Below are 25,975 nucleotides of genomic sequence, written 5' to 3'. Positions count from 1 at the left end.
GGGCGCTACAGTAGCAGTAAGCTCTTACGCATTGATCGCGGCATCGGCTTACCTATATCGAAATATGTTAAGCAGCACATAGTGCACCGCGTAACACGAGCATCTCGATCTCCACTACCATGTGCGGACTTACCCCAAGCGGGGGGTCATTTCCTTGGGTCCAACAAAGCGTATCGAGTCGCGGTGAGAATGGTGAGGCGTAGCGTCGTGTTGGTGAAGGTGGTATTGACGGTGAGGGAAATCCAGGCGCGCGCTAGTCGCCCCCTGTTCCGAAGTCACGCCGCCCAGGCAAGTGCCCCTCGCTCTCAGGCAGCACGAGCAGCCTTGCTCTTCCATGCTGGCAGCTCACCGGGCGCCATTGTTCTACTCCAACACCACCTACCCAGAATCTGCCTCCAACACCTCTTATCTGCTCAGACACCATCACCGGAAACTAACGTGTCAACCGCGGCCCCCCCAAGTCCTTTAGCCATCGGACGGCCTCTCCGGCTTCACTGTAGAATGCCAAGGACCCAAACCGCTGTACCAAAGGGATGGGACGGACATGCCATTTACCTCCATGCCCCTTCATATTCAAAGAAGCTCTCCCGTGAGAAGCTCATGACAATCATGTTCCCAAAATCCCATTTGGATCCCAGTGTACCCATTTACAACCCTAGTGGACCATACACCAATGTCAAGATTATCCCAGTTACAGATTCTGCTCATCCAGCGTTTGGGCAACATGCTCTCTGTGCTAACCAGCAGCTCCCCCCAGACTCGTTCATCCTGCCATATCTAGGCTATGTTCACGATCAGAATGATACCAATGAAACATCCGACTACGACCTCTCACTAGACCGAGAACTAGGTATTGGCGTCGATGCGTCCATGATGGGCAACGAAGCCCGCTTCATCAACGACTACCGAGGAGTCTCGTCCGCACCCAATGCCGAGTTTCGCGACATATATGTGGACTGCCGAAACGGCAAGGTGGAGAAGCGAGTCGGCGTGTTCGTCCTCAGTGCTGGCAAAAGTGGAAAGAGGGCAAAGGGTATCGCCCGTGGCCAGGAAATTCTCATCAGCTATGGCAAAGGTTTCTGGTCGGAGCGACAGGTAGCTGAAGAGTGACGCCTGTGTACGTCTTTTTGACACTCTCAAAAACACTACATCAATTGTTCTACTCTCATCGAACCAAACTTTAGTTTTGGACGCAAAGCATCCTATCAGCCTAAACATGCTCATGCCGAAAGACACATACACCTGGAAGTGGTAGACTCGAATTTCGTAGGTGTTCGCAAATTGGACACCCCTCTAAACGAAAAGCCAGGATTTCCACGGAGGTTCCCTGACCGCATCAATGCGTACCACTTAGATTGCAGCATGTTCCTCTACAGAGCTCATTGTCCATATGTGACTCTAGCGTGGCGTTTTCATGTGACGTGCGGCACGTTGCATCAGCGAAGGATTTGGACCTTCATCTAGAAGCCTTATCCATGGTCACAACGCGAGGCACTTCATCCGTGGAATATGATTAGTGCTGAAGGGTTGGACAGGAACGTCACCGCTAAGCCGGAACCCGGCACACGTGCGAGACTGAGCCACAAATGTGGCGTCCAAACCTGATTTCCGCCCCATAATCACGTAGGCCTGCAATCGTAGCAATCAGATGCTGTGCTCGGTAATCCGGATTTGTCTAACCTGGCTGGAAGCTCAACCTGAATGTCTTACTCGGGCATCTATTCGATAAGCTGACGGTGATTTGTGAGACGTGTCTGGACTATACCAGGGGTCCTTTGTCGAGATGTGCGGCTGGGATAATTTGGATATCAGCCCGACGTCATTTCTTGTAACGCATGCGCAATTTCGCATCATGATGGAATTGTGATGGAACTGAGAAAATTGCATATGGACATCGGTCGTTATCCTCACATGCTGAGCTGTGAGAGGCAACCCACTAACGTTTTTCTCAACAGCCATGCAGGTACAGCACGCAATCACGATCTTCGTTGGCACTTATCAGTGGGCTGGTTTGAACGATCGCGATTCTACTCCGAGGGGGGTCCTACTTCAAGTCCCTACCGGTGACGTGATTTCGCTTAGCCGTCCCCTCACAACTCATGCAGATCAACAAAGGGTACGACTCTACCAATCACAACACCACCCACCCAAAACCCCTGGCTATCCCAACTGGGTAGTGCGAAACGTGCCCGGCTGCTCAAAGCCTGGAAGGGCGGATTCAGCCGCGCCGTGTCTTGGATGGGGTCTCCTCACTGGACGTCATGGCCTACTCAGGTGTCGTTGCAAAGCGGTTAAGTTGCTCAAAAGCCATAAAGCTCGGGATTGCGCTTCGTTGTCAAATAATCTCTGGAATCCATCCATCATAAACCACTCTTGTCCCACCGCTTGCGCGTCACCGTCACCAAGGCTTCACAGCAGCATCACCTCGTCGTCCCGGCTCCACTTCGATCCACATATTGATTAGGCTTTGGTACCCACCTTTCTAGGGCCTCGCCGATCTCCCACTACGCAACGCTCTTGGCACTGTCAAGAGGTATATGTATCAGGGCCCAACATCTCCACACAATCAGAATCAAACCTTGCAAACCGCCAACAATGCAAACGCCAGACGATACTAAGTTGAACGACAACATGAGCCCCATGCCAAGGCCCGCTTTGTGTCGGGTAAGTGCATCTACAGTAATCTATGAAGCGATCTGTACTAACACTGGTGCCCAGCATCAATCGATGCAAAAGTACATGCTACTTTCCGCCCAGAAAGAAGCTCTCCAACGTCGTATGGCCATGGAGATCCCCTTCAACGCACCTATGACTCCTAGCTCACCCGAATTTCAATCTCTTTCGTCATCCCCTACGTCCTCGAAGTACTCCTCGCCCTTTCCAACAGCGAGTGACCCAATACCTGTCGGCTCCAGGACAAGCGCAACTTCGCGTACCAGTGTCGACGACATGCACACGGAAGAGCCTCAAAAGCTCGCTGAGATCAACCAGCAGATTGTGGCCACTCTCACTGAGCTGCTCAACACCGACTGTATCCGTAACGATGAGAAGCAGCGCGCCTGGATCCAGGAGCGTCTCATGGAAGCAGAACACCAAATACGCCGTGAGCGCCGCCGCCATTCGTCTAATGTAGGCGGTGACTTCGCATCTGCTATTGCCCAGCATCTTGAGCTTGGCCTCAATACATCCAAGACCTGGGCGTGAGGTTGAGCCTTTGACGACGTCGTTTTTCATACTTCGTTCAACTCATCACCTTGTTAATGTTTTTTTGACGTGTACTTGATGACTGCAACATGGTTATGGCTTATGCGAGTATTCTTTTTTTTAGCGGGCACAGAGGCACATGGGATTTGGCGCAAACGGGTTCTGAAATGAAGTGCTCAAATCAGGAGAGAAGAAAACGATACCCCCAGACTGATGGTTAATCCATTGGTGATTTGAACTGCTAGGTTCTTGATTTATCATTTTTATGTATTATTAGTCTTTTTGATAATCACGATTACAATGATAGATGTCTTTTACACTCTACACCTCTCTCCAAAGTGCATTAGTTTCCAAGTTCCTAGTCTTAGTATTCCATTCCTTGATTCTCTTGTCGCCCTTGTCCACCACGTGAATTAACCTTTGTGTCCGCGTGGCACTTCTTTAGCAGCGGGGCTAACCATGCCAATCATGCTCACCATGATAACCACCTATCCCTCTCTCCTCTTCCCTCTTTTTCTCTCTTTCTCTTTTGCCCAATAAGAAGACCCGGCGGCACGCTGCGGATGCGACGGACCCTGCATGATTTTTTAGGTCCCCGGTACCCTGGGAATATCTTGCATCTAACAGGGTTGTTATCGCTTTTTACCCCAGTAAAGAAGGAAGTGATGAGCACATGGTGCGTTTATTTCTCCGCTTCACTAATTGTTGATCTAGTGCTTGGGTTTGACCGCTTGTATTCTGCTCGTCCTCCTTTTTTTGGGCTGTGCCTTCTATTTGCGGATGTGGGAGACAAAGCAAGTAAGTGGAAACCGTGGATGCAATGATAACGTGTATGCTAGCTGTTGTGGGCGTGAGGGGCATGACGTCATATATACCGACTCTGTTCCTTTTTGGTAACTGTTCGTGAACCAAGCGTGGATTTCCTTTGTTTTGTTTTGCTCGGATGTTTCTTGCGATAAGATCGAGACGGAACTTTTTTTCTTTTCAAGGGGACGGCGTGGAAAAAAGGAATGTTTGCGGGATTTTGGCATGTTGTGTGGATAATGATTTACGTATGGTTCCATGATTCACGTCGTGACTACGCAATGCGATTGCAACTATCTTGATAGATTTTTGTTTTTAGTTCTGCATCTATTTTACCTCTCGTTTTGGGTTGCGGATGTGGAAGTGTGGGCTAGATCATCTACCAGATTTAGGATGGTGGAGAGAAAAGTCCTTTGGGCCCTTTGGTCCCACAGACTTGACTACTGCCCACGTGCAGTCAGCTGCCATGCTGCAGCCTCTTCCACTCCACCATCTCGGTAACGAGGAAATTAAAAATGCAGTCCTTCAAATTTCTCTGCATCATTCTGGGTGTGAGGCTAGATGCGCCTTTTGTTTTGGTAATTTCAGAGGTGGTAAAGTTTACAGCGCCAAAGTATATGGGTGCAATCCTCGTCATCTCTCCCGTTCATGACTACACAAGACTTGAATCGCGGGTCCGCATTTGTCAATCAGCCTTGTTTGCAATGATTCGCTCTGGGCTCAAGGAAGATCTCTGGCGTCTGTGTTCCGACATTCCGACGCGCCGACTCTTGTCTTTGGAACCCCGACTCTTTCGAGGCTTGAGCTAACTGGGTTCAATGTGGGATTTGGCGAATCAAGGGATATGATCCACGAACAAGCACAATTGAAATGCATCACCAGTAGGTTGATCATGGCCAATGGATCGCACTCGGACTCTTTCAAATGCATTCAATTCAATGCGAGGTCTCGAATTGATAGATCGTTTCCTTGGAGCAAAACAAAGTTTACTTACTCTACGAAATGCCGCATTGGCGCATCAACACTGACTACTATGAGTTCATCTTGTGCTCTGTTATGCGCCATGGAACTCGCCTTCCGTCAGCGCTTGGAACCACGAGTGCTCGTCCATGCTGTTTCCATCAAGAGGCGTGCCTCTAGTGCTGTCACGGACCTCGGCCCCAGCGAGCGCTAAATCAGGAGGCGTAGATCGAACTGTATCCAAATGAGCAAGGCCCGCTGCCGCAGAAGCTGCATCTCTCGCCACCAGCAGACCGGCTGTCTTTTCTCCGCGAGTATCGAGATTTTCAGCCACTTTGTTCACCAATGCGACAGTCGAATTGTTGAGCAGCGTCAGTGCAGACCCGAGAAAATCTGCCGATTTACTCGACAGGCGCAGCATCCACTTGTATTCATCTAGCTTCTTTCGGTACTGGGCTGCTTCGTCCTCAGTATTGGATGTCACCCACAGAAGGGATATAAACGAGCCGATGAGGACAAAGTTGTACTTTGACGCAGAGTACCAGAATGATTGATGGTGCTCGGGTCGTAGAGATTGAACAAATCTCATGGCTGAAGTGAGTCGTGTTTGTGCTGCTTGCCGGCAAATGAAGCACAGCTCTGCATCGTCTGCCGACGACAAAGAGCGGATGATGCGCCGATGTAACGTCATTTCAACGGCATAGTAGCCGAGATGAAGATAGCCTACACTAGAAAGTTTCCTCGCAGCAATATCTTGCATTTTGAGAGTTGGCGGCATGTCGGCATACCATTGACGCAGGGCAAGCTGCAGCGGCTTTGCAGTGTCGAGAAGCGAGCGCACGCCTTCACTTCCACGGCATGCAAACTCGCGTTCAGCCTTGATCGTGTAAAAAGTTGTTAGAATTCTTGCCAGAATTTTTGTGAGCTCGACCATGTAGCAGAATAAGACGCGACCCTTCTCCACTTCTGTGCTTCCATCTTCATCGTCTTCGTCTGCAGCATTTTCGGGGAAGTCGTATTCGTTGAGTGGTTGCGCCTCCCAGTCTGATGGCGTGATGTGCGAGGGTCGGCCATGGATGAGAGAGCCCCATTTGTCCTGCATGTATACAGCCCACGCCAGGCGCTTTCGAAGCCCCCGCTCCCAGCTTGGAATGTGCCACTCTGTGCAATCGAGGTGGAGACCCATGTCCTGAGCAAGGCCAACAAGTTGCGTCGTCATCGCCCAGCTTTTCCCCTCATGTCGCTGGAGAAGCAGTAAACCTGCCTGTATGGTCGAGAGCTTGGGCCGGTGGATGATATTACTATACGATTTCATGGCTAGCTCCTCGAGATAAGCCACATCCGGTTTCGGTAGCGAGGCCAACTCACTCGAATACGACCACCAGTCTAGAGCTAGTAGATAAACTGCAGCAAGGAGAGGCGGCGAAAACTCCCTATGCGTGCGTGCATACTTTTCTAGAAAGACTTTCTTATGCAATATGGGAAAACTAGGGTGGACAATCCGGAAGTACAGGTGGATCAGAGCGGATCCATGAGGCGCGACAGCTATTTCAATCGCGTCTAGATCTGGCATATCATGCTGGTGGTTGAGTGAGCCAACATCGGGCAATGAGATGAATGTTGTGGCGCCTATGTCTTCTACTCGCTTCAACGTAGACGGTCCAGCAGACGAACCGGGATTTTGGGGGCCTTGAGTTGGTTCATATGCAAGTAGGAGTTTTTCATACTCTGAAGTAGATCCAAGAAGACGGCTGTGCCTACCAGTCTGCAAGCCCAGCGTCTTCTTCAGAAGCGAGGGACCACGAAGGTTCGCGTAATCATCTATTGGTGGATCCTGACGGATTGTGGTGGGCGCATTCTGAGGTGATGTAGAGGCAGCAGTACTGCTCCTGCGACTATTTGGTGAACATGCCAGTAGATTTGGGATAGATTCGCTGGGCTCTGGGCTGGCGTTGATCGTTAGTGCTCGTCGTTTTCGCGGTGGCGGGTTCTCGTTGAATGTGCATTCCTGGTGGTGAAAGCGGCACAGAAGGCAGGGTTGATGGTCATCTGGTTTTTCGCATCTTGACTTGCGCCGACGACAAGGGTCGCATGGGCGTCGTGATCTTGCTTTGGGAGTGTTTTGGGAGTTGATTACTTGTGGAAAGAAGTGGCTTGGTGCGAAAATCTCATCCGGGATAATTTCCATGGCTGCTGGCAAGAATCTATGATATAGAGCCTTCTGTGTGATAGATGTGATCCGATAGAATTGGCAGTCCTTGTCTGCGGTTGATATTGTTGCTGTGACTGATTCATATCCGCCCAAACAACGCCTGGTAGCTTGTTGTGATGCTCCCTAGTGCGCTACGAACATAGTCCATTGAACAAGCCTGATTCTTGATGAATTTCGGATCTAACTATCCATCGCCGTAGAGAAGACCCTGGAGCCAATGATCGTCTGATTGACCATCAAAAATGAGAGTGAACTAATTGAGAGGTCGTTGAGGCACACGATAAGAAACGGGAACAGCCAAGCCAACCAGAGCGCCGATCAAGCAGGGATTAATCAGCTGTATCACTAAGAGCAATGTCAGCTTCATGGTGCCCCGAAGACATGGGCATTGAAAAAGCGACAGCATAGGAACAAAAATTTCTTTGATTTGGCCTCAAATTTTCTTTACAAAGACGAAACCATCCCTGATGTAGATTTATCATCATAATTATCTAAACTACTTCTTTTACTTCCTTCGCTTTCGCGACCGTCGTTTCCTTGGTTGAGACTTCTTCGCCTTCGAGAACAGACGATGCGACATCTTCGAGTTGTGGGGGATATACAGCAAACTCAACCAGTGACTTTGTCGGCACAGAAATGTACGTACAAATCACATAGTGTGTGGAGGTTGAGAGGCAAATTCCAAAAGCCCACGCGAATGTGTAAATCTTCCATGCGCCACCAATATCAAGCGTGCCATCAATGCTTTTCGCAAAGCCCGGCAAGAGGGGCGCGACGCCCGTCAGAAAAGATACCCAGGCTCTCCAGTTCCAGCCGTAATCATACCAGTAGATACCATAAGAGGTGTATAGCTCATCGACATCGAGCTTACTCTTCTTGACAAGGTAGTAATCGCTGATCATTGTGCCTGCAAGAGGTCCCATGAGGCAGGAGTAGCCGCCCAGGAAGGCAAGTAAGCCCGAAGCATTGTTAACAATATTCCAAGGAGTGCAGGCAATGGCAAATATTGAGAGAAAGACGGTGGCCCTGAAGTTGTTGATATATTTTGGCATCATACCCGATACGTCGTTTGAGAATGGATAGGTACCCGCTGCAATCTGATTGCCGATGGTCGCAAGGAGGAAGCTGGCAGACACGAAAAACTTTGCTGCTCGGGAGTCGAACTTGGCAATAACATTCGGCATGTACCACTCAAACTCGCCCCATAGATATGAATGGGCGTCAGTGACAAATATCGGTGTCAATGCCCCAAGTGTTCCAATTATGGGAAGAGCAAGGAACTGATGGTTGCCAGACATCCGGTTTTTGGAAAACCTGCCAAAATCGGGCATATTGGTTGCCAACGAAGAGAAGAGCCCAATGACAGCGTTGAGTCCTTTTAGCACTGAGTAGGCAGTATTCATGTACGTTGAAGTCAGTTTCATTTCTCCCTTGATGAGCGGTCCGCCACTGACAAACAAATTAGTATCTTACGTTATGTTAGATTACAAAGGGAACTCACCCTTTTGTGATTGTAACAGCCCAGATAAACAAGGCCAAAAACGTCGGGGGCACTACGATGCTCTTGATCCAAAACAGAACACGCAACTTGGAAATTTTCATGAGCGCCAGCCCAGTTTGTAGGAACCAGTACAAGAACAGGCAAAGCAGCCCAGCAGCTAATATTTCGTTAGAGACTGGTCACCCTGTTAGCAAACATGGACACTTACAATCAATCCCAGCACTCTTGGGCAGGTGATTCGGAAAAGTGATGAAACTCGGCCATATGGCTTCGATGCAGCGTTGGAGGTAATTGCTGGCTTGAACTGTGAGGATAGCAGTCCAGATCATGGCGACAAAAGATCGAATAGCAATGGCTGGGATGGAACCATACATTCCAAAAACACTGCGAACAATGACTGGGAAGGAGACAGCGTACGTAGCACCCATCTTAGCAGTAAGGGTGATGACCACGCTACAAATGGCAAAACCGAAAAAGATAATCGGGATTGTTTCTCTAGCTGTGAATCCTAGAGCCATAACACTGCTCACAGTCGAGATCAGAGGAGGAGCCAGCATATCCGCACACCAATATGCCCAGTAATCCAGAGCGCCCCAGGTGCGCTGTTCCGGAGGGATCGGATCCATATCTGTTGTGAAGTAGATCGTCAGTATCTATGCAAGCCAGGAAGTCTCGAATGGCTACGCACCTTGGTTCGACCAGCGTGAGCCATACTTTCCGCTCTTAAACGGAACCCTCAGATGGAGATGAGGTGCAAGCCTCGCCTTAAGTCTCGCCTTAAGTACTGACATGGTCTTGTATCTTCGAGTGTGAAGAACATAAACCAAACACCAAAATTCTTGTTCATATTCATCTACCAGCGATATGTTTAATACCAAAGACAACTTGGCTAGGGCATGTTGCCCGTATCAAGACCACTTCCGCAGATATCCACATTGGAGGTTCCATCATGGCAACCCATGCCTATCAAGATAGGAGCTTTCGGCACCAGGAAAAATGGGGGGGAATGTGTATGATTTTCGGCAGAGCCATGTCGATATGAGCCGTAGAGTGAGAAACCAGGGCTGTCTTGACTTGGGTATCCAGGAGCGGGGGCTTATCAGAAGACGCGCTAAACCGAATCAGGGTTGATACTGTCCTGATAAGACCCCAGAGTTCTCGCGCCGCCGCCCGCCGTAGGCCCGCTGCATACTCCGCTTTCGGGCAGTTCGCAGATGACAATCTTCATTCAGAATGGGTTGTGTGCTAAAGATGTGGCACCTTGCTGTATTCTTAGTGCTCTTTTATCACCATCATCCATTCAGCTTATTTTGAACATTTCGTCTCTCTCCTTCGATGCTATCTTGACTAGTGTCAAGAAAACGCCCATACTTAGACACTATGGCGAAGCCAACTGCAAAACCCGACATGGTCTCTTTTGACGCAAAGCCATACGCTTTTTCTTTCCCCCTGAATCATACTGCCTTGCTCATCATAGATATGCAGCGCGACTTTCTACTTCCTAAAGGATTCGGTGAGATCCAGGGTGGAAACTTGGAAGCAGTTCAAGCTTCCATTGCGCCCACCAAACGACTCCTAGACGCATGTCGAAGCGCAGGCATGACCATTGTTCATACACGCGAAGGCCACAAACCGGACCTCTCAGACTGCCCTTCATCAAAGCTTACCAGGCAAGAAGCAGCGCCTGGCAACACCCAGCACAAACTAGTCATTGGCGACAAGGGGGAACTGGGTCGCCTGTTGACCAGAGGGGAATACGGCCATGATATCATCGATGAATTAAAGCCGCTGCCTGGCGAGGTAGTCATCGATAAGCCTGGAAAAGGCTCATTCTGGAACACGCCCATCCTACATCAGCTCAAAGCGCGAGCCATTACACATTTGATTGTATCGGGCGTCACTACAGAATGCTGCTTTGCTACAACCATTCGAGAAGCAAACGACCGTGGTTTCGAATGCTGTGGCATCGAAGAAGCAACCAGTGGATACAATGATGCATGCTTTAAGTCAACATTAGACATGATCCACTGGTCACAAGGCCTATTCGGCTTCGTCGGTAGCCTGGAGCCCTTGGTTGAGGCTCTCAAACCTTTCTCTACAAACCAGATTCAACTCGGCTATACGCCTCCCCAAACACCACCCGAATTCGATGGCGACCTCACAATATCCAATCTGCAGCGAGCCTACAAGAATGGCCTTTCACCCCTGACCGTCGTCGAAGCAGTCTACAGAAAACTCGGAGCATACAAAAAGATCGACCCAGCCGTATGGATCCACCTTCGACCCCTCGAATCTGTTCTAGAAGCCGCTCGAGAACTAACCACCAAATTCCCCGATCGAACCGCTCTCCCCCCTCTCTTCGGCATCCCCTTCAGTGTCAAAGACAGCATCGACATCGCGGGCCTCCCCACCACAACCGCCTGCCCACCCCTCGCCCACATCCCCTCCACCTCGGCCGTCGTCTACGAAAAAGTCATTTCCCAAGGCGCCCTCTTCATCGGCAAAACAAACCTCGACCAACTCGCCACAGGCCTAGTCGGCTGCCGCAGTCCCTACGGCACTCCTCACTCCGTCTATCACCCCTCGTACATAAGCGGGGGCTCCAGCAGCGGCAGCGCCGTCTCCGTAGCCGCAAATCTCGTCTCCTTCTCCCTCGCCACCGACACTGCAGGTTCCGGTCGCGTTCCCGCAGGTCTAAACGGCATCGTCGGCTTCAAACCTACACGCGGTACTATCTCCTTCCGCGGCATAACGCCCGCCTGCCTCTCCCTCGATTGCATAGCCCTCGCTACAAAAACCATCACAGATGCCCGAACACTCTGGCAAGTGTTGGAAAGCTACGACCCTCTCGACCCCTACTCGAAACCAACACTAGCCTTCGAACGCCACATCAACAGCATCGGCCCTCGCTCTTCAACTTTCAAATTCGGGATCCCACCACCGGAAGCACTGGCTATTTGCTCCGCCCCTACACGCCGGCTGTTCAACGACACAGTTTCACAGCTCCAATCCCTCGGCGGCGTCCTCACCCCAATAAACTGGACCCCCTTCCAAAAAGCAGGCGAGCTACTGTACGAAGGCACCTTCGTATCCGAGCGCCTCGCCTCCCTCCCCGATGACTTCCTCGAGAAAAATCGCGCGGGATTACACCCTGTAACCGCACAGCTCATGGATGCCGTGGTCCAAAGAAAGAGCTCAGCGGTAGATGCGTACCGTGACTTACAAGCTAAAACGCTGTATACGCGGCAGGCAGAAGAAGTATTTGCGTACGCGGCGCACGGAATCGACGTGCTCGTTGTGCCGACGACGCCGACGCATTGGCGGATTGACGAGGTGCTGGAAGACCCCATCAGGAAGAATAGCGTGCTGGGCGAGTTTACGCATTGTGGGAATGTGTTGGATTTGTGCGGGGTTGCGGTGCCGGCGGGGGAGTATCCAGTCAAGGAGTTGAGTGGAAAGAGGGAAGATGGGGGTGTACTGCCATTTAGTGTGACTTTCTTGAGTGGATCGAGGTTAGATGCTGAGATGTTGGAGATTGCGAGGCGGTTTGAAGAGAGCGTGTGTGGGTAGGAGGATGGGAAAATCAGTAGTCACTTAGAATAACATGGCATGAGAGTGTGGGACAGAAAGTGTGAACAAGTATCGTATGTATCATAGCCTATCAACTGCGACCCTGTACAGGATCAATGTTATACACAAAGGAAGAGTAAGACAGAAACAACAAAGACCAAGTGCGCTGCACTAGAGACCCCAACGCCACACATGTTTACCAAGCAAAACGCCATCCTTCATGTACGCTCATTTCATTCAACATTGATTGTGTCGTCATCCATGTGTATTTACATCGACAACGCGACAGCAGCAAGGAAGGCAAAAACCAAGCTAAGCGTTGAGGCACCCTGAATCCTGCTGCCAGCGCTGTCTCCATGGATACCGAGAATCTCTGCTTGCCTGGAGAATGTGACATTTTGCGGGATCGTCTCGTTCAGGCACTGTCCGTTGACAATGTCGAGACCCATCAAATCATTTGGCTCACGGAAGAACATGTAGCTGCGGCTGTTCAAGCCCTTGAAGCCCTCAGTGTTGTAAGGGAACCACATCTTGTCGTCAGTGGCTGATGTGTTGCGCAAGAAGATGCATTGAACCTGGTTGGGGTAGTCGTGGGCCATCTTGGGGTAGGCCTTCATGACATCGCTGTTTGAGGTGTCGGCGACGAGAACGAACTTGCGCTGAGGGAATGTCTCGAAAACCTTGGTGAGGAGGTACTGACGGATGGAGAGGGTGGCCTCGATGTCGGAGAAGTTGAGCGGGCGAGTGTCAAAGGACCCTCCTGGGTAGGTCTTGTAGATAAAGTCCATGTAGAGGCGGGTAGCTTGTTCAGGTGTGGTGGTTAGGTAGTGGAAGTGCGTGTTGTTGGGAAGAGTACGCGACCAGTTGGCATAGATGTCGGGCATGTTCTCCCAGGGAGTAAAGGGGCGGGCGAAGCTGTTGAGGAGACCTTCCTTGGGTTCGTAGATCTTGGTCACACGCAGGATGTCGTCAATATCTGAGATGAAGGTGATACCCTGAGGGGGGACAAGGAAGGCAGTGGCATTGCCGCTATCCGTGCCATTGGTATGAACATTGAGGCGCTGAACGTTGTTGGTCTGGTTACCGGGTGTGAGGCCGTTCAACTGGATGGGTACGAAGACGTCAAAGTCGCCCAGTTCGGTAGTCTCGTAAGGAAGGGTAAGGGACTGGGTTCCGCCAGGTGCCTGAACCGAGTTACCACCACCGGGCTCACCGTCGGCGCCTTGCATGGGCGAGGGCTCAAGGCTCATGGAAACGTTCTGGTCACCTTGCTGGACAATGAAGATGGAGCGGGTGAGGTTGCGTGCCTGTTCTTGCTGGTTCTGAGGCAGCTTATCGATGCTTGTGTCGATCAAGAAAACATTGGCCAGGTCATCGACCTTTTTCTGATCGATGTCCGGGAACTTGTAGACATTGCCGTGGAAGCGGACGTTCCAGCCCTGATCGGTCCAGTTCGCATACGGAGGGATGTTGAGGACTTGGGTAGGCTTTGAAGCCAAGTCATCGTCGCCAATGTCGAGAGACTTGAGGACTTGAGAGCCGGTGGGGAGGCCTTCGAACCAAGCGGGAATGCCTAGAGAAGAAGTGTCAGCATAAGCTTTATTAGCGCGCTCTATCCCCGAATGATTGCTTACCTTCGGTGAAGAAGCTGGGTAGGTCCGAGCCCAGCACACTACCTAGGGACTGCGCATAGCCCCCGACGCCGCTCTTGATATCGTCGATAATGTCTCTCTGCACGTAGCTCATGCGGCTGTCGAATCGGACCGCGGCTGGAGTGACGAGTGGCTCACGGACCTCGACCACCTTTGCTGGGACAGCCGTGGGCTCTGGAATTGCAACTGCACCGGCGAGACCAAGAGTGGCGGCCAGTTGCAGCGCGTGCTGCCATGTGCGTTGTTGAACCATGCTGGTGTTGTAATAATGACAGCGAATGGAACCAAGGAGGCGAAGACGTGCTGCTCTTCCTCAAGAAAAGAATGGCGAGCTGAAGAAGACAAGGGAATGCGAGGGCAGGGAGACAGAGGCCCGGAAGAAATACGTAGCAGTCGCAAGCCACAGCCACACTAATGCGTAGTGTAGTGGTGAGTGATGGAGAGCAGCAGGTTTAGTTATACAAAAAGCCTGGGTTGCGTGTCGCTGCAGGTACGGGCGCCATGATGTCACTGGGCGTGGTAGCTTGGACCCGGTCTGGCCAGTGTTTGATCTCGTCTCGTTCAGTTACTCCCTTTCCCCCCCGCCCAGATTCCAGCGTCAGATAGAGTACGGTACAAGCTCTGCCGATCCTGATTCTTACGGCGGCATCTTGATTGCAATTGCATGATGCAAAGACTGCGCACGGAACTGCTGCATCTCGAGTGGCTGTGTCGATTGTGTCAATCATGTCAATGCACTTCTGCCGAGGAGAAGAGCAACAAGACCAGCCATGTGCATGCACCATCTCAGCCCGCCCCAACTTCTAACTGCGATTACCGAACCATCGATCTGTGCTAATTCTTTCAATAATTTCCTCAGATCGAAGTCCCAGCCTTAGGGCGATTGAATTCCCTCCAAAGGACTTGTCTCCTTGAGTTCGTGCTGGCCTCGGCAGTTACCCTGTGTTTCTTCTAGCGCATGCTTTTCTCCGACCAGGTCACGTTTGACAGTGTACGCATCGATTCATGTTTCTTTCAGTCTGAATCATCCAAGCTTCAAGGGAACTTGGCGTTGCGGGTCTAGACAAAGCTTGGCGTGCTTTTTGCAGGAAATCTGGGGGTGGGGTGTAAATGCGTCCAGTAGATGCATTGCTGCCATGAATGTTGCATTGCACTTGCCTTGCTCATGTGGCCAGTTGTTCTCTATATCGTGTTTGAGAGTTGAATAGTTTCAAATCAATAGTCACGTGGATTGCTATGTTTCATTCTACAAGCTCAGTTGACATGCGAACTAAACAGTTGTAAGTTTCAATTCATCGCAGTATTGCCGAGGGGCTTCTTTTACGGTACAATAGGAGAAATACATGGAGTTGATTGACTGCATCCTAAACACGATTATGAGTCCACTGTTATGTCCTCTCGCGAAGACGGATCAGATGAATTACAAGATTTCGGCTGCTCGTCTTATCAGTTTCCGCAGCTGCAGTTCAAATAACCTGCTAAGCTTCTCGACCCTTTTCCATAAGGACATCAATGACCCACACTGCAGAGATGCGGGTCTCGGGAATCCTGAGTCCACATCTTGTCCAGATGCACTGCTTTGTCCCTGCATACCAGTAGCATGAACATGCCGTTACAGCCGCAACCTCGGTGATACTATGGCATATTGAAACAATTCGCACCGGTACCTACTCGGATGCCCGTATGCTATTTTAAGTAGGCCGCACGCTGCTTGGCAAATGGCGGGGTACAAAAGGGGGGCGCACGTGGTTCGTTACGGTGAAACAGCTTGAAAAATAAAATACTTATCATGTATACATTGCTTGTATTGTCCTGAGAAAGTAGGATCAGACGATTACCCTGAGCAGATGCAATGAGGCTGAACTCGATTCGTGTGAGACGAGTCATGGTACGACTTCCGCACAACCTCCATCTGAACATCCAGTAACGCGTCAAGACGTGTTCAACTTTACTCGAACACATAATTCCATCGCTTCCTAGCGGAAATTATAGCCCTGCAAAACACTGCATGTGATATAAGTGGATTACTCACAACGCAGTGCATACACCGCCAGGAACCAACCAGCCGCACCCTCATTGCTGGGAACAAGGCGTCCCATCATGACGTTGCAACCCGCACTTTTCTTTGTTGCTCCAGCTGCCACTTCTCCCAACCCAAACAAAAAGCGAGCCCAGCCTGCAAAAGATGGGGCGAGTCCAAGACGCTTTTTTAGGGCCGGTTTTTGTCTGGAGGGCAAGAAAAAATGGGATATTGTTTAGTTGTGCCTCTGGCGAATGAGAAGATGTTGTCGTACTCCACTTGTTGCCGCCTTGCCGTATCGAACCCCTAGTCAATAAAATCGCTTCCTTGGTGCAGAATCTTGGATTGCCGTTGACGTTTTTCCAAGAAATCGCGAACACGAAGAGGATTTTGGAACTGAAGGGCAGATTTCAATGAGTGCGCAACCCGCTCTTCGTCGAGTCTCATACCAAGGTAGTGTTCTATTCAGATGGGATAAATCGGGCGAATGCGCAACAAAGAACAATTCCCCTCGATTGACGATTGTCTCTCGTATACTAGCGTGCGTTCGACTAGATAGTGCCAGTTGCACGCGTGATACTCGTTGTTGGCTAGAAAAGCAGTCTAACGAACCCTGTTAGTACCGCATGCAAGGGCTGCAATCGCGGTATATAGATTCAGGGCCGCCCTCGCCTCTCCCTAGCCGTTGGATTAACCCATCTTCCTTCGCTCAGGTGTCCATTCTTTACCCTCGCCATTCATTGCCAGTTGTGGTATTCGTCAATCGTTCAGCACTACATTGTGCAATAACCATAATCAATCATAATCCACCGCCACAACGTCACCATGATCCCGAAATACCTGTCCCTCGCTCTTGCCGCCGTGGCTGCTGCATCGCCTTTTGAAGGATTCAAAAAAGACGACGAAGCTTCCTACAAGGCCTGCACACCTCAAGGCGCAACGACCGAGACACCTCCTTCCGTCGGACCGGGCCTCAGCTCGCTCTACACCAATGTCGTAGCCTCAGTTCAAGGCATCTCATTCCAGCCGCGTTCTATAAACGAGCGCGCAGAGGGCTTCGCCTGCCACCCCAGTCTTGACTGCGTGAACCTCCAGAACCTCAACATCCCAATGTGCTACGATAAATTCACGACCAACTTTCAGTTTCCAGATGGCTCTTACGGCACCATCGCAACAGGAGATTACCATTCTGGCGGCACGGATGTAAACCTGATTAGCGGAAACTACACCAAAGACGGACAAAGCGCAAATATCTACTCTGGCAACGAGGCAGAGAGGCCCAATACATCGACCATGTCGATTCCACCGCAGTTCACTGGCACGGGCGTTGGTGGCGCCATTCCTGTATCAGAACTGGGCTCGATTGTTGTATTCACTACTACACTCCCTCCAGTTACCTATACTGCACCGACGACAGTTGCTGAATCTGTTGCTACGGCGACTGTGGGTGGACAGCAGATTGAGACTACGATCCCTGCTACAACCATCACACAAGCTACGACTGTTGCTGGCAGAACAGCCGTTGTGACGGAGACGAGGACAGATGCTGCTCAACCTACGAAGACGGGAGGTGCAGGATGCGTCGGTATTGATGGCACTGCCTCATTTGGAATGTCTCTTCTCGGTGCTCTCATGTACGCTTTGATCTAGTCTGATTAGTCTTCAGACCAGACATTCGGTACACACACTATTTGTACTTGTATGTAGCGACACATCTAATGTATATATAAACCACCTAATGAACTACCTCTACATCCCCTCCAACAACTCCCTAATCCTCCTAACCTCCTCCCCATCCACTTCCTCCCCCTCCCTCGTCACAGCCGCAGAATGCACCCACGGCACCCCAGTCGTCCCCTTCACAACCCCAACATTCCCACTCCTCACCCCTCCCCCGGCGATAATCTCTATCCTTCCCCCAAACACCTCCTGCAGCCTGCATATCCTCTCCACCCCCTCCACCGCGCTCTTCTCCCCACCACTCGTTAACACACGCTTAAACCCACACTTCACCACCGCCTCAACTCCCTCCCGCAAATCCCTCGCATCATCAATCGCCCGATGAAACGTACACGCCCTCGGCTCCGCCAATCGCACCAGCCGCGTACACCTCTCCTCATCCACCCGTCCCTCTGCATCTAGAATCCCGAATACGAATCCATCAGCCAGACCCTTTAAGCTGGCAATTTCAGATTCCATAGTGCTGTACTCGGAAGTGCTGTACACGAAGTCGCCGCCGCGCGGCCGGATCATGACGGTGATGGGGAGGGGTGTTGCGCTGCGGACGATGGAGAGGGTGGAGTGGGAAGGTGTGGTGCCGCCGAGGGCGTAGGAAGTGCAGAGTTCGATGCGCGTGGCACCGGACTGGGAGGCGATTATGGCGGAGGGGGCGGTGAAGGCAGCGATTTCAAGCATTAGGTTTTGGTGGTGGTGGTGGTGCTTGGGGAAGGGGGGAAAGAGGGGGCGGGGTAGGGTTGGAGAGGTGCGGGGGTGGTGGGGGTGAAATGCGATTGTGGGTATGGAATAAGGAACTCCGACAGTTCAGCTAGTGGTGCTGAAGAGGGATGCGGGTTGAGCTTTATCTATTCTTCCTATGTATTACTTAATGGTCTTCATCTTAAAGACGCGAGGGATTTTCTTATTGCAAAGCCTCTGCTTCCTCGGGCTTTTCTAATACCAATCCTGTTACGTCAAGGCTTCTAGGCTTTTTCTAATCTAATAGGCATCGTGTAATGCATTACGAAACATCAGCAAGGTAAGCTGCGCTTGTTTTCTTCCAGTTCTTCAAAACTCTCTTTTACGACTGCAATCATGTTGCTGAAGAGTGAAGAAGATTTTACGATAGTCCTCCGTCTCTTAGGTCTAAGGTATACTGTAGTATTTATTCATAGCTAGATTTAGTATTAGAGTAATCTTGAAAAGCGTGATACATGCTAAATTAAAGGAATCCATAAGGTTAACAGCCTAAGTCTCCCCTCTTTAACACCAAGAAGATTATACGACTCGCGAAGAAAATTATAGTAAAAAAGTTAATTCATTTCCAACTTCTAAGATGTATGTAGAAGTTTTTTTTAAGTTTTAGTGCCGAAGAAGCTTTCTCGATTTCTACTTAATTAACTACTATAACTCATTTTCGAAGCTGAAAATCCCATACCAAGCTACTTTAGGCAGCCTGCCTAGAAAGCAGACCCTATGTATCTTACTTATCCGTGAAGAGAAACAAGAGATGCCTAAGACGATTTAATGCCTTGTCTTCAGATTATCACTTGCTAGCAAGCCTTCTAAGTATTCCACTAAAGGCTCTACCCGGGCGTGAGACAGTGAGCAAGACAAAAAGAAGAAGAACATAGGAGTTCTTCTAGCAGAAGCCAACATGCTAAGAGCGATAGTTCCTACTAGCGAGACCATCGCCAACGGAAGCATCAAGTATTACGTGGCATGCCACCAGACGGTGGGTCTTTGCGACACGCGCCTCATCGCGGGCGACATGATCTTTTATTTCTCTGAGATCTGGGACAATATCTCACACAACGCCCAGATCAAGCAGAGCCGAACAGCACTTGGAACTGCATGCAAATACCATGCATCAAAGACCAAGAAGGAGGCGGAGAGGGTCAAGGTATCCATGGTTGACCCGGACAACAGGAGGCTGCCCAACCCCCTCACGGTAACCAGACCAGTCGCTGAATCCAATGCCATCTTCATGCAATATTGCATCTGGGAGACAACCGACGACCTCAAAGCTGCGAAGGCGATAAGGGATACATTGATCAAGCTCGCGCCGAGGCTGACTAAGAAGCCGAGCAACGAAGGCACTATAGCCTTCTATGACTTCACTGAACCCCTTAAGAAAGAAGAAGCCGACAGGCTCATCCAAGAAGTTAAGGTCTCGATACTGCTAGCAAGTTACCTACTGCCCATCGTTTGGTAATATCCACATTAGACCTGGCATCCATCCTTGAGCGACATTAGCTCCGACCTCATTGTCGACATTCACGCCATTATAAAGAAAACCGACCTAGGTAGGAAAATCCTATACTATAGCATTACTCTCTTCTTAGAGACGATCTATAACCGTGCAACTTTCTCTCTTCCTAGAGATGATTCACGACCGCGTAGTATATGAATGGAAGCTACAGCTCGAAGATGTCACACGTCAGATCCTACACGACATCGAGATCATCAAAAGAGTACACCATTAGCCCATGGTAAGGTTTTGAACCGCGTTGGAAAAAGACCATCAGGAGCCAAAGTATTATCTACAATTCATGGCTGGTGTTAACGTGTCGTTAGCTGAAACCAAGGTATACCTCTCGTCCGCGGGATAAGAGCTACGCGTTCACTATAGTGGTATCCGAAATTATACTTCTATGCGACTTTTTCTTAAGTAACTATTAGAGTATCTCTGAGCTTAATATGCGCGTCGAGGCATCGGACGGCTCACTTGAGCAGGCGCGTCACGGTTTAGTGGAATGCCTTTGACTATGAAAGGGGAGGCAGACTTAACGGGTTTTGGGCATTTTCCACGAAAAGATCTTGAAGCCGTTTGACGAACCTAACTATTCCTGCTTCCAAAATTTTCATAGGAAATTCAACTTGTTATCAAATTCACCATCGTTACATTTATAAAAGCGACGTTATTTCTTGTGCGTTGAGCAATAGAGGGCAACCGTGAGGAAAGAGAGCAGGCACGAGGAGTGCCTTCCACAACAAATAAAGTAAACAATCACTCCTGCATGTAACACCCCGCACCATCGAACCACCTTCTCACTCTTGCACTTCCGTTTCACCTTCATACACCAACTCTCACTCCTCTTCTCTATACCTCGCCAGAAACTTACCTTCCCTCTAGTTTCCGGTCTTGTCTGCAATCTACTTCTCGCTGCAAGCATCGCCAACTCATTTCTCTCATCATAACATCGAGGCACCATGGCCTCACCAGGCAGCACTCACCGCAAGCTCACTACTGCTGAGAAGCGCAGTTCTTAGTTCAAGAGAGCTCAAGCGGAGCTCAGCCCAGAGCAAATCAAAGACCAAAACCCACTGGTTCAGCCGCCCTCCATTCCACGTATCGTAAACATAACTGAACAAGAATACAAAATGTCACGACAATGGTTTACAGAGTTCATGAACGATATATACCCCGATACCAACACGGATGCAACATACTTCACACCAAGAGTTGCTCTTCCTGGCATAGCGCTTCTGAAAGAGTACGCCCTGTACATCGCTCGCTCTCGGGTCGGCCGCATCGCAGACAAGTTGAGCGTGAATTCTGTTCAACACCACATGGGTAAGCTTATTTCTATCATACAGCGGAGCTGCAACCACCTTCCCACAGATATACGGTAACACTAGTCGGAGCGGAGATCTAAAACTTTGTTCGTGCTAATCTTTTACAAAAAGAAGAACTTAGCACGAAGATGCATCCTAAAACGGTTGCACACACAGAGGATGTTACACGAGTATTATTAAACCTCTATAAACCTCAATACCTTATTACATTCAGCAACATGCGCACGGTACTTCGCCTTACGTAGATGTCTTTTGTTCTATAAAATGTATGGTGATGAAGGGCGTTGGTATTAAATACGTGCTTTCTTGTCACCTGTACTTTTCTCTTGTACTTCTCTTCAAGCTACTTCTTCTTATACAACGAATTAGGGTTACAATTTTAGAATTTATTAAACGTATAGATACGAAGAACAATAACTAAAAGCTAACGAAAAATCAATGTTGCACATGATAACTATATTTAGTGCGGACTTACCATGGTTCGCACGTTTTCTAGTGTTAGTCGCGGCACTTCCGTGTTCGCAGTTACTACCGTTCAACCACTCACCTACAGTGTATTTGAGTATAAGCCTCCTGAAGAGGCATCAATTATTCTACTATAACATTCTTCAACTCTAGTTCTGCTACGTATTAGTGAACGGGAATGATGCGACGCAACTCTTTACTATTTAGCAATGATGGCTTCTTATAACCTTGCATGCATCAATAGGTAATTTCACGAGGAGAAAGACATAGCCTTTGTGATTCCTCAACACCAACCCATATACTTCTCCGATAAAATGGCTTCTTTGAACGAACTGTCTTGCTCACGTGGATTAGATAACTACCCAGACCCGTCGTGTGCAGTGTATCCAAACGCCGCGACGAATCCTTCTGGTGTGAAGGTTATAAACCACCACTCCAAAAACGAAGCTAAACCCAAAAATGAAGTCACCCCTGCCTTCAAGCGTAGTATGAACTTCTTCTGCGAAGCGGATGGAACCTACAGAATGCCTAATGTGAAACCGCTTTGGCCCGACCCGTTGACTTGGCCGCCTCCGACACAACAACACCCGGAAAAGTGGTCATTTTCCAGCACAAAATGCTCGACAGTATGGCCTGACCTTTCATCCTCTCCGCCCGCGCCACAAGGCCCTATTGAACCACCAACTTCTAAATATCGACTGAGAAACCAAGAAAAGGAAGAACCGTACGAGAAACTCGGCAGCGCCGCGTTGCTAGAAGGCAGCATACCCTACTTTGGCACTGGATACCGAGAACACGGTCGCGAAATCGACACCAATGCCATATGTCGCTTCTTCGATAAAAATCGCATGAGGAGACGACAAAGTGCGAAAGAAGACACACCAACAATTTTCTCTTCCGTCTTACCACCGTCCACTCGGCAAGTCGCCGCTCCATCCCGCCAACCCGATCCACCACTCGGGGTCTGTGCATATCCTGCACCACCACAACCTGTGACACCATCCGCTCCAAGATACGAAACCTACAGCCACGCACTCGCCAGCCGTCCCTCCTAAGTCACAACTGTGCCATTCCTTCCGCGCCACCCCCCCTGACGCATGAATTTTGCGTGCTGCATAGAGGTCCCGACCGGATGGTTGTAACGACGAGAGATGAGCAAAGGGAAGGAAAGACACTCTTTTTTCCGTCAACGACCATTGTGGCTTGTCTGAGCGACACTTGCGGTGCGAGAAAAAAGGGTCTAGACGTGCAGACAACGCTTTGTTATCCGGGTAAATATGCCTAGTATCTGTGGAAGCTTCGAGTATGAGACATGACGTCGACTTTCCATATCGGAGAAAAAAAAGGGTGGTGGAGTGAGCGACGTGGTTTGATTTACTACAAGGGAAGGATTTGTTTCTATACTTACCTACTACTGCCATGTCATGTGCACATGTCGATCTTTCGGATCGCCATCATAATGGGTACCGTTTTTTCTATGACTGCCAAGAGAGGTATGTGTACCAGCTGATCAGGTTGGAAGCATGACAAATTCCAGAAAGCACCCCGCATGGTACTTAGCGAAACGCATGTCGAAACCGCATCCACAGGCGGATCTGGTATTGTCCTTGGCGAGTACAATGGAAGAACTTGCCTTAGGCTTCTAGAATCAGGGTTTAGGCGATGGCGACAGCAATAGTAAGCGCATGTGGATTAATAGTGGTAATGATCAATATGTTATTATTATAAATATAAATTATGATGAGTAAGATTTCGATTATTCTATAACATTTCCAGAAGTGACTGGGGAAAGAGAAAAGGGCAACAATACATAGATGATGGTAGCCAGGATAATGAGGTTCAACAACATGAACGGGAAAAGCAATTGCATCATCATTCAAGGGTATTATCCTAACTAGGAAGGCAGGCAAGTAAAAGGCAAAAAAACAATGGGAGCGTTGATCGAAACAGCAGTTGTTAAAGACGTGCTGTTCAGAGAGCGCTATGAAGCTTGCCTGCGAGCTCCACATACCTAGGCCAGGTATTTGTGAAAACAAGGTATTTAATGCTGTCATATGCAGCGTCAAAAATTTCGTCTGTAAATTCACTCGGTACTATGCTTTTTGTACTCGAGGTTGATGATGACGTTGTATCACTTTGGATACTGGTTGGGCGACTGAGCGTGTCTTCCCACGGGCACACGACGTTTTCCCGGAAGACGGGTGATTGGACATCGTCAGGCGTTTTGCAGCGCGGCATGTATGGGTCGAATTCGACTTCTGCGAAGACGGTTTGCAGCGTCTTGAAGACCTTGTATTCGATGTTGATAGCCACCTCGGCGGTAAACGGGTTGACGAGCGTAAAGAAGATGAGTGATGCCTCGTTGAACATTTGGCGGCGCTGCGCTGTAGTGACGACCTTGAGGCCAGCCCATTTCCTCCTAAAGTTGCGTACTTCGCGCAGGAAGATACAGTTCTCGGCTGTGAACTCGCGGGCTGCGGCCCAGGCGATGAGGGGCTCGATGCTGTGTTCGATGCTGAATTCCAGCGCCTGCATAGATACTTTAGTTCTGGCAGTTTTGTCCAGCATCTCGGTTGGTGCCTTTTCCATCAGAATGGGCCGTGAAGATTTGAAAGAATCGGTCTCGGAGATTGAGGAGCGACGGTAGGGCTGCATCTTTAGTGCGTCACGGAGAGGAATGACGATCAGGACTTGTTGGCAGACTATCAGTGATGGGATGAACCTATTTGGCGGAATTAGTGTCAAGATCGAAGCACTACGGGCAAACCCTCAACTTACCATCCTGCCGGTGCGAAGAATCTGTTGACGCTTGTAGCTATGTCCATGTTTGAGTATGTAAAGGCAATCCAAAGCGGCGTTCCGGGTAGACTGGACAGATCGTTAGTGATTTTACTAAGGAGCAGGGAAACCAAACATACCCAGCAATGATGGCAAGTCTTGTTTGCCAGGCCCACGAATGGACGTCCCTAATATCGCGGATCTTCCAAAGAATCCAAGGACCCACAAGCATCGTCCAGAATAGCTGAACGAAGATTGATGGAATCCTGCACTTTGATTAGTTCAGACTTCTATCTTTTCGCAAACATATCACATACCATTCACCTCCTCGACGGCACTTTTGGAAGTCTGTAGCCACTCCAAAGAAGCCGTAAGACGAATGAAAACGGCGTGAACCGAAGAACAATATAATGGCAGGAATGAACTGTACTGGTTAGCGCAAAGAATATGTAGTCCAAGCAAGCAGCTCTTACGGAGATTGCTAATCCAGCCAAGGTACCAAAGTACACCTTCTTTGCTGCATCGAGATCGCGCCACGCTTCGTATAGCCCACGAGGGGTGTATGAGATACGCTTCTTGCGTGCCCCTTCAAGGAAGTTGCGCGTTAACCGATTTTGCCTCTCATAAACCGTGAGAACCTTTGCATTGCAAGCTATGAAGCGTTAGTAGAGGCTTGCAAATGTAAACAAAATTACTCACCTTGGAAGAATGCCATGCCGGATGGAAGGAAGACAGACATGATCCAGAATTCGGCTGAGCATGGAAAGAAGCCATTCCAAGGGTAGACAAACAGGACAATACTGAGATAGACATGAAGCATGCAAACTGCTGCAAAAAGCACTTTGATGTTTCGTAGCTGTATGCAGAATGCATCACGTCGTCGCCATAAAAAATAGAGCTCTGCAGACAATGTGATGGTGTATAATATGGCGAAGACCATATAGCCTATCCCAAGGGCGTCCATGTTCATCCTCCTCTCGCCATCTAGCGCTCGTGGGCGCATGACGGCTGCCATGACGACCAGGCTGTAGGGGGTGCTGAGTAAGTGTGATAGTTTCGACTGAATAGTTTCGACTGATAGTCAACGAGGTATGAAGATTTGAAGACTCGGATCCCCCCTCTTACTTAATGGAACGAATGTGGAGACGTTGTTACCCAGAGAACTGAATTCAACAGGTACCGAGTACACGGCCCAAGTCATGCAATGGGCCGCAGGGTAAAGAAAGCGACATACGAAGGCGGGAAGGCGGTAGAAGGACTGAGTTTGACGGGCACATGGGCCTGTTCTGGCTAAGAGGGCCAGCGGGATGTGTTTGGACATGGCTCAGTGGCCTCAGTCATAAGCGCTTACTCGAAACTGGTAAAGACGGATGCTGCTCAGCCAGAACGATTGTATCTTGTTGGTGTAACGGAGGGGATGCGCATCCGCTGCATGGAGAGACGTGCAAACGTTGCATGCCGGTAATTGTCACAAGGCCCAACGTGTGAATAGAGGCTGCTACCTTGTCCCATTG

At 49.7% G+C, this 25,975-nt stretch overlaps 13 protein-coding genes across 13 annotated transcripts; 8 read left to right on the top strand and 5 right to left on the bottom strand.

Annotated features, from left to right (window-relative positions):
• Positions 1–501: 501 nt before the first annotated feature.
• On the top strand, positions 502–1,110 carry COCMIDRAFT_1764 (uncharacterized protein; the record flags this gene model as incomplete). The annotated part of the gene is made up of 1 exon (XM_007685756.1): positions 502–1,110. One exon carries the CDS (start codon positions 502–504, stop codon positions 1,108–1,110), a length of 609 nt encoding a protein of 202 aa, XP_007683946.1.
• Positions 1,111–1,866: 756 nt separating this feature from the next.
• On the top strand, positions 1,867–2,464 carry COCMIDRAFT_33152 (uncharacterized protein; the record flags this gene model as incomplete). Its single annotated transcript, XM_007685794.1, has 2 exons — positions 1,867–1,921; positions 1,956–2,464. 2 exons carry the CDS (start codon positions 1,867–1,869, stop codon positions 2,462–2,464), a joined length of 564 nt encoding a protein of 187 aa, XP_007683984.1.
• Positions 2,465–2,631: 167 nt separating this feature from the next.
• COCMIDRAFT_33151 (uncharacterized protein) lies at positions 2,632–3,204 on the top strand (the record flags this gene model as incomplete). The annotated part of the gene is made up of 2 exons (XM_007685793.1): positions 2,632–2,664; positions 2,719–3,204. The coding sequence occupies 2 exons, from the start codon at positions 2,632–2,634 to the stop codon at positions 3,202–3,204; spliced, it is 519 nt and encodes a 172-aa protein (XP_007683983.1).
• Positions 3,205–5,062: 1,858 nt separating this feature from the next.
• COCMIDRAFT_1762 (uncharacterized protein) lies at positions 5,063–7,156 on the bottom strand (the record flags this gene model as incomplete). The annotated part of the gene is made up of 1 exon (XM_007685755.1): positions 5,063–7,156. The coding sequence occupies one exon, from the start codon at positions 7,154–7,156 to the stop codon at positions 5,063–5,065; it is 2,094 nt and encodes a 697-aa protein (XP_007683945.1).
• A 515-nt stretch (positions 7,157–7,671) lies between these two features.
• COCMIDRAFT_84381 (uncharacterized protein) lies at positions 7,672–9,472 on the bottom strand (the record flags this gene model as incomplete). Its single annotated transcript, XM_007685837.1, has 4 exons — positions 7,672–8,629; positions 8,682–8,838; positions 8,890–9,309; positions 9,370–9,472. 4 exons carry the CDS (start codon positions 9,470–9,472, stop codon positions 7,672–7,674), a joined length of 1,638 nt encoding a protein of 545 aa, XP_007684027.1.
• Positions 9,473–10,061: 589 nt separating this feature from the next.
• On the top strand, positions 10,062–12,251 carry COCMIDRAFT_1760 (uncharacterized protein; the record flags this gene model as incomplete). Its single annotated transcript, XM_007685754.1, has 1 exon — positions 10,062–12,251. The coding sequence occupies one exon, from the start codon at positions 10,062–10,064 to the stop codon at positions 12,249–12,251; it is 2,190 nt and encodes a 729-aa protein (XP_007683944.1).
• A 269-nt stretch (positions 12,252–12,520) lies between these two features.
• On the bottom strand, positions 12,521–14,156 carry COCMIDRAFT_33147 (uncharacterized protein; the record flags this gene model as incomplete). Its single annotated transcript, XM_007685792.1, has 2 exons — positions 12,521–13,824; positions 13,886–14,156. The coding sequence occupies 2 exons, from the start codon at positions 14,154–14,156 to the stop codon at positions 12,521–12,523; spliced, it is 1,575 nt and encodes a 524-aa protein (XP_007683982.1).
• Positions 14,157–16,748: 2,592 nt separating this feature from the next.
• COCMIDRAFT_84493 (uncharacterized protein) lies at positions 16,749–17,573 on the top strand (the record flags this gene model as incomplete). Its single annotated transcript, XM_007685836.1, has 1 exon — positions 16,749–17,573. One exon carries the CDS (start codon positions 16,749–16,751, stop codon positions 17,571–17,573), a length of 825 nt encoding a protein of 274 aa, XP_007684026.1.
• A 99-nt stretch (positions 17,574–17,672) lies between these two features.
• Positions 17,673–18,338, bottom strand: COCMIDRAFT_84424 (uncharacterized protein; the record flags this gene model as incomplete). The annotated part of the gene is made up of 1 exon (XM_007685835.1): positions 17,673–18,338. The coding sequence occupies one exon, from the start codon at positions 18,336–18,338 to the stop codon at positions 17,673–17,675; it is 666 nt and encodes a 221-aa protein (XP_007684025.1).
• Positions 18,339–19,257: 919 nt separating this feature from the next.
• Positions 19,258–19,854, top strand: COCMIDRAFT_84600 (uncharacterized protein; the record flags this gene model as incomplete). Its single annotated transcript, XM_007685834.1, has 1 exon — positions 19,258–19,854. A coding segment is annotated over one exon (597 nt), but the record flags the coding sequence as incomplete, so codon positions are not given.
• Positions 19,855–21,023: 1,169 nt separating this feature from the next.
• Positions 21,024–21,463, top strand: COCMIDRAFT_33144 (uncharacterized protein; the record flags this gene model as incomplete). Its single annotated transcript, XM_007685791.1, has 2 exons — positions 21,024–21,271; positions 21,340–21,463. 2 exons carry the CDS (start codon positions 21,024–21,026, stop codon positions 21,461–21,463), a joined length of 372 nt encoding a protein of 123 aa, XP_007683981.1.
• Positions 21,464–21,997: 534 nt separating this feature from the next.
• Positions 21,998–22,738, top strand: COCMIDRAFT_84394 (uncharacterized protein; the record flags this gene model as incomplete). Its single annotated transcript, XM_007685833.1, has 1 exon — positions 21,998–22,738. The coding sequence occupies one exon, from the start codon at positions 21,998–22,000 to the stop codon at positions 22,736–22,738; it is 741 nt and encodes a 246-aa protein (XP_007684023.1).
• A 916-nt stretch (positions 22,739–23,654) lies between these two features.
• On the bottom strand, positions 23,655–25,476 carry COCMIDRAFT_1755 (uncharacterized protein; the record flags this gene model as incomplete). Its single annotated transcript, XM_007685753.1, has 6 exons — positions 23,655–24,405; positions 24,462–24,551; positions 24,602–24,727; positions 24,779–24,885; positions 24,935–25,113; positions 25,161–25,476. The coding sequence occupies 6 exons, from the start codon at positions 25,474–25,476 to the stop codon at positions 23,655–23,657; spliced, it is 1,569 nt and encodes a 522-aa protein (XP_007683943.1).
• Positions 25,477–25,975: the final 499 nt, after the last annotated feature.

This window comes from Bipolaris oryzae (assembly GCF_000523455.1).
Source record: "Bipolaris oryzae ATCC 44560 unplaced genomic scaffold scaffold_13, whole genome shotgun sequence".
NCBI classification, from domain to species: Eukaryota; Fungi; Ascomycota; class Dothideomycetes; order Pleosporales; family Pleosporaceae; genus Bipolaris; species Bipolaris oryzae.
The sequence above is the reverse complement of the archived record's forward strand: the minus strand, read 5'-3'. Positions and strand labels throughout refer to the sequence as shown.